Source organism: Myripristis murdjan, chromosome 8 (genome assembly GCF_902150065.1).
Source record: "Myripristis murdjan chromosome 8, fMyrMur1.1, whole genome shotgun sequence".
Classification (NCBI taxonomy): Eukaryota; Metazoa; Chordata; class Actinopteri; order Holocentriformes; family Holocentridae; genus Myripristis; species Myripristis murdjan.
In genome coordinates this window covers 2,205,459-2,218,094 of record NC_043987.1, presented here as the reverse complement: position 1 = coordinate 2,218,094, position 12,636 = coordinate 2,205,459, and the positions used below count along the sequence as shown (strand labels likewise).

General features: G+C 40.8%; 1 protein-coding gene across 1 annotated transcript in view; it reads right to left on the bottom strand.

The window, feature by feature from the left end:
- Positions 1 to 12,636, bottom strand: part of slc25a23b (solute carrier family 25 member 23b) — a 31,307-nt gene that overhangs the window by 13,936 nt on the left and 4,735 nt on the right. Inside the window, exons 2-5 of the mRNA XM_030058867.1 lie at positions 5,687 to 5,810; positions 5,363 to 5,450; positions 3,265 to 3,376; positions 2,431 to 2,589 (exon numbers count right to left, since the gene is read on the bottom strand). Of these exons, the coding sequence (XP_029914727.1) occupies positions 2,431 to 2,589; positions 3,265 to 3,376; positions 5,363 to 5,450; positions 5,687 to 5,810 (483 nt within the window). The remainder of the gene's footprint in view (positions 1 to 2,430; positions 2,590 to 3,264; positions 3,377 to 5,362; positions 5,451 to 5,686; positions 5,811 to 12,636) is intronic.

Here is a 12,636-nt window from a genome sequence, read left to right as displayed (position 1 = left end):
AATGAAGTTTTGCAACCAGGAGACACCCAATATGCATGTGACATTGTTGTATATGGAAGTAAATGTGTTGTTTTTTTTCTAGCTTTGAAACTATTTAAGGGGGAAATTTAAGGGAAGATGAGATTTTAACTATTATTGTCTTTAGTATAGCATATGGTGGAGAAATATAGGAAAGAAATGGAAGAGACAGAGATGACATGCAACAAAGGTCCCAGGACAGATCCAAAACCAGGACACCACAACCACATGGTCTACACTCTGGTCACCCATGCCCCAGTGAACCCCATTAGACATTTTAAATACCTCATTCAGAGCCACTGGCTCCAAAAAGGTGGCTTTGCTTTGATATTTCATGTTATTGGTGTAAAATGTGACATTATTTCACTTCCCCCCTAGCGGTTATGTACACTCAGAAAAATAAAGGTGCTTACCGGAACTGGCGTCACAAAGAACCTTTTAGTAAAAGGTTCTTTGAGGAACTATTTCTATAGGTGGTTCTTTAAAGAACCCCAAAAGGTGCCTTAAAGAACCATCAAAAATGGTTCCTTTAGGATCCATAACCTTTTTTTAATAGTTGTTTAGTAATTTTTCAGAATAAATGGTTCATTGTGTTATTATGTTCATATTGAAAAACAATATGAACATGTTGGCCATTTATGGACGTTCCTTTTTCCCTCATTCAGTTCCAGACAGGTATTAAAAATGTCAGCTGTGACGCTGTGACATTTTTCACTGTTTTCTGATGTTTTAGAGACCAAGCCATTAATCCATTCATTGAGAAAATAATCTGCAGATTAAACAATGATGAAAATAACTGTTAACTGCAGTCCTAATTTCATGCTACCGCCACCAAATAACTTAAGAGCCTGAAGAATGAAGAGCCTTTAGTATTTTAAAGAACCACATAAAGTGTGTGAAGAACCAACCCCTGAATAAAGATATTCTTCAGTTGGTGATGGTTCCTTGTAGAACCAGAAAGCATTCTGAAGAACCATTTAAAAAAAATATTTTTCTGAGAGTAGGACAGTAGTGGTTTAGTGGTTTTCCTCTCATTGTTACTGAGTGCTGGATACTGGCTGGATGCTCCAAATGCTAACTGTTAGCCTCCTGCCATTGAGCTGGACTTCCCCCAGCTAACATTTATAAAAATATGGCTGGCACATTCATCATTCATGGCGACGTTCCACACTGTACATGCTGACAACATCACACATTTAAGGGTGTTTTCACACATATTTGGGTCGACCCAGTGACATATTTGGGTCGACCCAGTATACAATGTATAATTTTTTAACTGGAGCGGCTCGTTTTCACATATGCTTTTTATTACTGCACCAAGTCCACCGCTCTACAGAATGGAGCGTCATGTATCCATGGCAACCAGACGAAAATGACACGTGTAGCACCATTCCATCCGGAAAAGAAGGTTGAAATGAAGCCTCAAGATGTAAACAGAACACACGTGAACAATGGAGACTCAACAGTAACGCCGTCTGATATGCCTAACGTCAGGGACGGTTTTTGCTATGGGCAGTGTGGGCAACCGCCCAGGGAGCAATCTACTTGGGGGCGCACGAGAAAAAAAAATCGCCAGTTTTCTAGACTACCGTATTGACCCGCACATGCCGCAGCACTATCAGTCGGCATCAGGCGGGCCAGCCGCGGCACCGCGCCCACCCGGTCAGGTCTGCCGGATCTGACAGGTGAGCGGCCTGACGCCGGCCGGTGCCGCGGCCGACTCGCCTGATGCCGACTGATGGTGCCCCGGTGCCGCGGCCGACTGGTGCCACGGGGGCGGGCGGGTTGGAGTAGTAACATGAAAGGGCGCAAGCCAGTAACAGAACCGCCACTACCTAACGTTACTGCTTTTGGCAATCTATAGGCTATAGTTTGTCTCGTTCAGTGTCGGGAACTTATAACGTTCGACTTTGAAAACGAGGCACGGCTGCATGTGGAGAACAATGTTTTCTTGCACTGAGACGGCGAATGCGAATGGTTGTAATATACCGTAACAATGTTGTCCTCTACCCCAGCCCAGCCTATGTAGCCCAAACTTGTGGAATACACCAGGCTTGGGCAGACCCCGGGTTCGCTGTGCGTTCACACTACTAGTTTGGTGTGCCGCACCGCACTAAAGGGCTTGGTGCGGCACTCCGAGACCACCCCTTCCAGCCGCTCTCGGTACGGCTGTTTAGGTCGACCTCGGGTGCGGCTCGTTGTGTTCACACGAGCCGACCTAAACACTGTATGTGTGAAAACACCCTAAGTCTTATTCTTTGATTTTGTCTTCCTTTCAGAAAATAAGGTATGGTACATGTACAGTGACCAAATAACAGAAATAAATTCAGAGTGGTTTCCAAGTCTTCCAAATCGTAACTTTGTGTAGAATTGACTTTGAGCCCTCATCTTTGGCTCAGGAGTCAAACCCACCTGCAGGAAGACCTTGAGGCGGTCCAGAGGTGCAGTCCCTGTCCGTGACACTGCCCCTGCCATGGCTCCAGCGACCAGCTGCCTCCACACCAGCCCTGACCGCCGCTCCTTCTCTGAGAATTCATCTGGCACTGTCAGGTGTTCCCCAATGTCAAACATCTAGAGGTCAACAACATCATAAATCACAGATTACTACACAGCAGATTACTACACTCCAAGTGTTAACTGATCAGTTGGGAGTGACAGAAATACTAGCCTGGTGGTGATTTTTGCAGAGTTAAATTAACATCGACAATTTGGCGATGTAGAAAATCTTCACCCTAAACATCTGACAGACAGTGAGAAGAGCAGGATATCTTAATATTACTAAACTAAGGCCCACTGGAGCTGCAGTTGGACCACCTCCAGGAAGACAATGCCTTTGGAAGACAATTGCTGAGGATATGTTATTTGTAATACTTTTGCTAGCAAGCCACTTTATCATCTTGTAGATAAAAGATGCATGAAAACGAATAACGGTGATTACACTGGTACAATATATGCACTCTAGGCTACCACAAAGTGGTATGATTTTGAGAGAAATGAAATTGAATGGCCTTTTGAATTTTATAGCTATGTAGAGGTACATCATATATATGTGTAAAACCTTACAGACGTGGTGTTCAGCTTTTTTATTATTAATAAAATCATTACACTTACTGTTTTAAATATCTGGGTAAACTGTGCATGTGTCTCTGGCTCCTTACCAATGTCTAACAGGCAAAATGAATGCTGACTGAAGAGAAATATGCTATTGTGCTGTTTAGATGTATACTGCTCTTTAGATAAACTGACATGGGAGTGTTTCCAGTAGTGGGCAATCTCCTCCATGTTGTGGAAAGGGTTGAACAGGAAATAGTCTCTCCACTCATTCCAGTCTATTGTCATGGTGCCATCCCTGTCCATACTGAAAGAACCCACAAAGAGAAGCAAAGACAGAAAAAGTGAGAGTGTGAGAGACAGACTAATAAATCACATTATACAGATCAACAGCAGATCACTTACTTACACTGACTTAAAATTTTCCTCATTGAGGAAACCCATAATTCCTTTACTTTAAAGGGATAGTTCACCCATTTTGAAAAATGTGATATTATTTCCTCGCTTCTCAGCTGTTCTGTAGGACAGTAGTGGTGCTATCTTCCTCTCATTGTTACTGAGTGCTGGATACTGGCTGGATGCTCCAAATGCTAACTGTTAGCCTCCTGACACTGAGGTGGACTTCCCCCCAGCTAACATTCTTAAATATAACTGCCTTAATCCACTCAAAGAAGCTTTAACATCACATTACGAGTGTCGTCTTCCAAAGCTAAAAAACATAAAAAAAAGTAGAAGTAGTTGGGTTGCTATTGTTTTTTTTTTTGTTCATTGAAATAGCTGCGTTTGCTTAGCTACATTGTGGCTAGCTTCTTCTCTTCTTCCATTCCCCTCTATCACAAGTTTCATGTACATTTCAGGCACCTGCCAGCCACTGTAGAAACTAAGGACCAGCACAGAGTGCTTACCACACAAGAAAAGAGTACCAGAATTGATCATTTTGATTTTTTAAATTTTAATTTAATTTAATTTTGTAGCTGTAAAAATTCTGCTAAGCATCATCCAACTCTTCACAATTTATTTAACATTTTTTTGTGGATTAAGACAGTTATTTTTAAGAATGTTAACCTCAATGGCATATAAATAAGGGCGCTTCCAATGCATTTTGCACTGATGATTTGAAAAAGGGATTCAACCATAGCAGCCTGCAGTACCTGTGACTTTTTACCTTTCCCATTTTCACTCTGGATTTTGCTGCTGTAGTACAATGTTAGCTGCTTACATAATGTCAAACCTCACCTCTTCTTCCTTTGGATTAGTCAGCTTGCCAAAAAAAAAAAAAAAAAACTCCACTCTGCTTGAAAAGGTGCCAGAGGTCTTTCCAAAGCAGTCATGCAGCTTTCATCTTAATTGTGACCACTTCCCATGGATTTGAATTTTATTAAAAACATTTTTTTAAAAAATCAGAAGTAGTGCTATCAGTCACCCAGCAACAGGAAAACTGTATTTAAGCTATGCTTAGGGTGCTGATGGCAGGTAGTAGGTCAAGGACACAGCCATCCTGAGCACTTGGACTCACTTGGACATAAGAATGTTTTCCCCTCGTGGCAGGCTGGGTCACTCCCTGAACCACTGGTGTGTGAGGTCTATTTAATTACCTTAATCACTTGTAATCAAAAGTGATGTCTGCATGCTTTAAGGTTTCACAATACTCTACTAATGAATGGAATTTTACATTATCGTCTCTGTCACAGCCTCTGTTCATTGCAGGCTTTTCAAAAATACGTAGTACATTTGTACATACATATCTCTCCTTCCCTCTTGTCACTGGGTTGTTCTATTTTTGTAACCATTTTCAAGCTTTTTTTTTTTTTAAGTCAGTTGGTTCAGTTGGTTGCTAACAGGTTGCTAAGTGCAAGCTGAACACCCACTGCATGTGGGACTCTTGACTCTACTCTCTTGCAACAGCAGCAGGCTCCAGAAAGATTAAAAAAAAAAAAAAAAAAAAAAAAATGCTGATGTATCAGCCAACTAAACTGACATTATGACAGAGGAGCTATAAGTTAGTTAGATGGTCAAATGCTAAGTTGGGAAAAGATTACAGCATTAATGCAGAGAGACTCTAATGTTGTAGGTTTTCTGGGTCGAAGTGTTCAGTTTGACTTACACTAAATAACTGTCTGACTTAAAACAGTTATAGAATTCAAATAACCCAGTAACAACAGATCATTGACAATATATGTATGTAAAAATGTCTTCATTTTAAATCGCCTGACTATGAAAAAGGGGAACAAATGTAACTGTGGGATGTGGTCAGAATTTATTATGTCACTTAAGAGGTCTCTCACATACACACCTTTGCAGTATCCTGGAGGCCTGCTCCATGGAGACCTCCACTCCAAGGCTGTGGAGCGACTGCTGGATCTCCCCTACATCAATGCGACCTACAAATATAGGGCCGAGTTTAAATCTGTGTAGATAATGGCATGCTTGTCCATTAAAGTTGGACTGAAACATTCCACACTGCAGGGCATACACTGCAAAACTACATAACATTTTAATCATATTATGCAAAGTTTTGGCTAATAGAGTAACAAGTAGTAAACAGGTGCAGAGCCAGGGTGTGTGTGTGTGTGTGTGTGTGTGTGTGTGTGTGTGTGTGTGTTCAGCATGCCCACACCATCGTTGTTGCGATCCAGGCTGTGGAACATGAGACGCAGCCTCTTCTCATGAGCCCGCAGATACTGGGAGAACTCCTGAAAGTCCAGCAAGCCGTCATGGTTGATGTCACTCTCACGCACAATCTGTTAAGGTAGAGGGTGATAGGGTTCAGGGGGGCCAGTATCAGAGGTGAGGACAAAGGGATAAAGGATGAGGTGAGACAGGTGGACGTGCATTGGGGTGTGTGGCAGTGGAGTGTGTTGGCAGTACAGATGACGAGGAGGTGACAGAGTGTGGAGTAGACGGGGAGTGAAAGGGTGGGATGAGGTAAGGGGGTGAGGAGAGAGAAGGAAAGTGTAAGGCAGTGTTTTCCCAGGGAGAGTGGACAAATAAACCAAATCTTACCTGGTAGCAAATATATTTTCTCCTCTCTTGATTAGAAGAGTGAGAGACACAGAGAGAACAAGAATTGTAATCTAACCCCAGGGATGCAAAAAGAAAAAAATATCCCACTCAAGTAGAAGCACTGTTAGTTTTACTTGGCCAGAAGTACAGACAGGTGACAAATTCAACAGAAACAGGAAAAGCAACATTTGTCTTAGTAAGGTGTCGGACCAACACAAACCACCAGAGTAGCTTCAGTGCTCCTTGGCATGGATTCTCCAAGTCTATGGAACTGTACTAGAGGAATGGAGCATCATCCTTCCACAAGATCCTGTACATACAGGGGGATATTATAGTATGTTCTGGACAAGTGGAAATCAGTGCAGGTGTTCTGAGTGATCAGCTGATGGGAGTGCTCTCCTCCAGGATGACAACGCCCACATCCACAGGGCAGGAGGGTTCACTGAATGCTTGACGGATGAGGATGACGTAAATCATTTGCTATGGCCTTCACACTCACCACATCTCAACCTAGTTGAACACCTATGGGAGATTTTGCACTCTCCACCACTATCATAAAACCACCAAATCACAGAATATCTTAGTGAGAATGGAACTCAATCCCTCCAGGAGAGTTCCAGTGACTTGGAGAATCTATGCAAAGGAGCTCTGACACGTGTCCTGGTGGCTCGTAGTGGCCCAACACCTTACTAAGACACTTTATGTTGCTTTTTCCTTTCATTTTTCTCTCATCTGTAGTTACTGGTGTAAACATCATTCTAAGGCTGTATTACCCATCTTCCCACTTTGGGGGCGTCACGTGCCACCTGACAGGCTTCCCACCAGTGACAAGTGTTGGGAGTAATACTGTTATTAGGTTGCTTTTCATGATAACAAATTTTCATCAGTTACGTTGCAGTTACTGTTCTAAGAAAAATCTTGTTACTGAAGCATAGGAATTCAACTTAAGTATTTTGGTAAATTCAACACTTCAAAAATCACATTAATTATATGCCCTAAAACTTTGCACAATGTAAAGACAAAGGGGAAGAGGTGATTCCATATGGCTGGGACCAGTCCCTTTCTGCCACCTGGTACCAGGCGGCAGGAACTGCCACATGGTTTCACTTGTTGCGGCGGATAAGTCACTTCATGTGGAACAGTGCCCTTTCCCTTGGACTTCAACTTGAAAGATGTCCGTACTACTGAAAGTGACGATGCAGTAGGTGTGAATACTCATGATGTGAAAGACTCTCGAGTTAGGTCAGTAGTTTCTGTGTGATTTGGGAGGGTTTCCACTCTGACACAGTCTTCCCTGTCTTCAGTCCACAGCCTTCAGGTGGGGAAATTTGTCACAGTCACAGTGGAGACAGATAGGAAAGGCAGGGGAGAGAGGGGGGATGACATGCAGCAAAGGACCTGTGGTCGGATTCGAAGCCTGGTCGCTGCGATCGAGACTGAGCCCTGGTACATGGTACGCACTCTTAACCGGTGAGCCACAGGTGCGCCCTAGATTAGATTCTTGCGGAGACCATGGCAAACTGGAAATCTCATCAAATGACACACAAGTAGTCTGAATGTATCGGCTACAGTAGGGGGTAAGTGGCAAAGCATTTTAATTTGTATTTTGGGTGAACTGTTAATGTTAACATTGAGCTGACCTTTTCACATGACGAACGGGTGAAAATAGCATGTCATTGATTTTATTGCATAGCCCAATTTGTGGTATCAGCACATGATCCAGTTTGTAGTGGAAGTGATAACACATAACACAAAATCTGTGCTTCATTTCATGAGATGATGTTGGACATGCACACATAACCCAGTTGATATAATGACATAACTAAAAGTGAATGGTCTGATGTGGCAAATTTGTCCAAGTTTGTTTTGCTTAGTTAACAATAGCTCACTGTATTGTCTTCAATCTTAGCTCTTTGAATGTCAAATTGTACTTCCGCATTGAAGTGTAGCTATAGCTATGCTGTAATGGCTTAGGCCGATGTGCCCATTTACAGTTCTGCCAGTCGCTGAAACACTGGACAATAGTGCTGACACATTATTACTGTGATCAAGCAGTAATGAAGCACAGATAAAAACAAAGGCAAAAATGTTTCCATTATCTAAAACAGAGAGTCCACTCTCAGACACAGAGGTGATGTCCAAACCAATGTTTTGGGATATTTATCACCATGAATTTAGTGATGTGTAGAATTCGGAGGTAGCACCAAATCTGCAAACCTTATAATCATTATCATTATCATAATCATAATCATAATTTATTTGTATAGTACTTCTCAAGCGAGATGCTGAAAGTGCTTCCTGTAGACCACATAAAAGCACAATCACATAAGGATATATTTAAAAGGCACATTCAGTTTTTTAAAAAATAAATAAATTAAGAAGAAAGGCATGGGCGTATTAAAATAAGCGTAAAAACAGATGTTTGCATACGGAGGTGTGACATATAGATGGGTAGAATTAGTTAGACAAAAAGGCAAGAGTGTAAAAATGTGGCTTAAGGCTGAATTTCAAAGCAGAGACAGTATCTGCAGATCTAAGATTGACAGGAAGGCTGTTCCAAAGCCAAGGAGCCAGTACGCTCACCCTTTGGCATTAATTTAGACGTTGGAAATGCTAGGAGGCCTGACCCAGCAGATCTGAGAGGCCTTTAAGGACAGTAAGAGTACTGTGGAGCCTTGCCATGCAAAGCTGTATAAGTTATAAGTAACATTTTAAAATGGTAAATAGGGCGTTACAGTAATCAAGGCGAGAGGAAATAAAAGCATGAATAATGAATAACATATATTATATATTCTAATTAAGCAGAACCTGACTCTAATATTGAGCTAATACTAAACTATTAGCTGTAATATAACTATTATATCTATCTATATATAACTGTGTATCATCTGCATAACAGTGGTCTGAGATGTTATGGTGACACAGAAGAAGAAATGGTCCCTCCACCAAAAACCATTTGCTTCACAGGATATTATAAGGTGGGGGTTTCAACTAAAAATTTTGATTTAATTTTTAGTTGAAATTTGTTGAATTTGATTTAAAATTGTGAAATGTTGTGAAATGATTTGCCAAATCGTTTGTTGTGATATGAAAAATATGGTAAATGGGCATAAGACTCTAAATACTGCATGGTCCTTTAAACAAAGGGATGAATTGCATTTAATTAAAATGCAGTATTTCACATTATAGTTGCACATCTTCTTAAATGCATACTACATATCTTAACTTACAAGGCATAATCTCCTGTTATTTGGAAAAGAAAAAAAAAACAAGTTTGGTAAGTCTTGTCCCGGTCTAAATACATTTAATAAATGACTACAGACATTTTTTACTCACTTCTGCCACCCGTACTTGAACTAGTGACTGACCACTTCTCCAACGTGCGGGACAAAAGGGTGGCCTTACACACAGAACTTTCAGTGTCACGCTGAAACATGCCTGACATTAAAAGTTCAAGCTCTGCTGAAGGGTCTTTGAGCAAGACACTCTATCCCTACCAGTAACATGGGTGTTCCTCTGTGGCTGATGTTTGACCCCTAATCTCCCTTTGGAGGGGGGCGAGAGAAACACTATATCCCTACAGACAGAAATAACATATCACGTTATTATTAGTTTATGACTGCAGTTGTGAAACTGCATAAGGCATGATTTAACCCTGTGAAACTTGATCAATTTCATTTGATTTCTTTCAAAAACACTGCAATACATTACATAACATTCCAATTTGAATTATTTGAAAATTACCATAAAATGACCACAAAATTGCTAGAAATAAAGTTGTTTAAAAAATCCAAGAAAATTAGCCCAACTGAGAAAAATGGCAAGAACAAAAAATACCAAAAAAAAAAAAAAAAAGAATAGAAGGTTTGCCAAAAAGGAACAAAAAATTTAAGAAAATTACCAGAAAGTTAGCACAAAAAGTAAATTCCATAAAAAAATAACATTTTTGTATTAGAATTATTACTATATATATTTGAAATCAAATTACAAGAAAATTACCAAAAAAAAAAAGGGTATAAAAGGAAAAAAGAAATAAAATTAGCAGAAATGCAATTAATTTTGTTAAGAGGGTGAAATAAAAACCTTTTAAAATGAAACCCCACTCATAGTCTCCTGGGTTTCAATTCATTAACCTTTCAGCACGCTCCAACAGCAGGTGACGAATCAGGCTGAACAATACAGAATATTTTTTCAAGCATCGACATCAAAATGAACATTTCTGCAATAGTGACAACTCAAAGGATGCAATGTGAGTCAGGGCCAATCAGCCACATCCAGATTTTATATTACACATTTCTCTGGCTGATCAGACAGCAGAACATTTACCATGTTTTGAATACGCTAGATTATCTCTAAAGGCCCTCTCTGGCATTTTTATGACAGCAGTCATTTTCAAAACTCAAATGTGCTCTAATGTACCACTAGGGCTGACCCAAACGCTTCAAAGCTCCAAAGCTTCAACTGTTGCCATGGTAATTAATGGCAAATCCAGTATTTGAATACTTTTCCCCTGTTCAACAGCAGACACTGACATTTCTTCTCAATGCAAACTGATCGAATCGTGGCTTGGGCGTGACGCACCCACACTTGCCTCACAAAGGCTGGACACAGTTCATTCTCCATACAGCAGCACACCCCTGAACAGCAGTTCCAGCACCCAGATTCAGAACCTGCTGGACATGTGTCGCTCCATGATATCAGTCCATGTGCCAGAGTGTGGCACAGATCAGAACGCAGACCCCCGTAACAGTTAATATGAGCTACCGTTCCTTGATTGTTTGCTCTCACCACAACATGGTGCCCACTGAGAAACGGAGGAAAGTGCTTCAGGTTGAGAGACACTGCTAAAAGCTCCAAACAAGCACATTCATGCACACATTCACACCTAGGGGCACTTTATTATATCCAGGTCACTTGACCTGCATCTCTTTGGACTGTGGGAGACACAGGGAGAACATGTGAACCCCACACAGAATGGACCCTGGCCGGGAATCATAACCAGGACAGTCCTGTGAGACTACAGTGCTAACCAATGCCACCCTCTCTCAATTGTCCATCCCAAACCCTGAGCACTGAACCCTCACAGACATGAACTGATGTCATCTGCGTGATCAGCACAAATACCTTAGTGTGTGACAAGGCAAGGGCTTGAAGAGGTAGAAACAAAGAGGATTCAGGGGGAGGGATAATGTGTAACCCCTGCGTGATTTGCAAAATGGTTTGCTGCAATTTAAAATTTGAGGAAAATGCTGTAAATAGGCCCAACATTCAAAATCACTGGTATGGTCCTAAAAAAGAGCTCTGACTTAGGACTCATCACACCCAGGATATCGCCTGTTTGAACTGCTGCCTTCTGGTCGCTGCTACGGGGTCATTAAAGCACACACAAACAGACTAAAAACAGTTTTCACCCCAGAAACATTATTGCACTCAACTCACAAAGCACTTGCACACTTGTGTGTGCAAAATCTCTCAATTGCATACCTCTCATCACTGTGCAATATTTCTTCTTGTTTCCTGTATTTTTGTGTGTGTGTGTGTTTCTGTGTGCCTGTTTTTTAAATAATTTTTGTTTTTTATATATATCATTTTTATATGTATAATTTTATACTATTTATTAATGAAGCTTTCTTGCACTGTAAAGATTGCCATCCAATTTTGTTGTACTTATTTGCAATGAAAATAAAGGTCTTTCTATCTATCAATCTATCTATCTATCTGTCTGTTTATCTGTCTGTCTATCTATCTATCTATGCAATCATGAAATCACTGCAGGGTGGCTTTAAATTGCAATAAAACTGTTTCCCCAAGAAAAGTTACTTTACATTAATCTGGATGTTGCCATTTAGCTTCAGTAGTTAACTTGTTTCTGAAATAACATTAGGTATGCTTTGATATCATTAGCCAACAAATGCATTCGTTTTTTGAAATTACAAATACAAAAATAAATAAATAAAAACAGCTTTGGCGTCTCACCTGTAAACTATAAAGCAGCAAAACTGAATTATTGTTAGTTAGCTTTTGATGAAGTAGCAGATGGATCAGACTCACTTCAGTTTAGAATAATTCTTCTACATGAGGAGAGGGCCATTTCTTGTTAGACACATTGTCAAACAATCCATTATTTTTCAGAATCGGTGAATTTTTTCAACATGTATTTGTTTTTTTCTCCTCCAAGCCAGCAGCACGTGAGGCAGAGGAAACACTGGTCCTAAGTTGTTTGGCTGCTAGACTTTCCAAGCAGGAGTAAGTGCAGGCTATCTGATGTCACCATCCTCCTCCTTATACACCTAAAACCTTGTGTTTGTTTCAAATTACACTCAAATTACCGTCTTACTCCTAGCGGACCGTGCTGCACTTCTCTTGGAACAGGACCGAGACTCACATTTTCAGGCATCTCTGTGTGATTACCTGGTGCTACCAAAGTCTGAATGGCATTGTTGTTACCTAGCTCAAGATTTCAAATGAGCTGCTTTACATGTGCATAGTGTGAATGCACCCGTAAAGCAAACTTGAACTCTGGTAGAGTGTTGGTTGTATTGTTACCTGGGTGTTACCAGATCC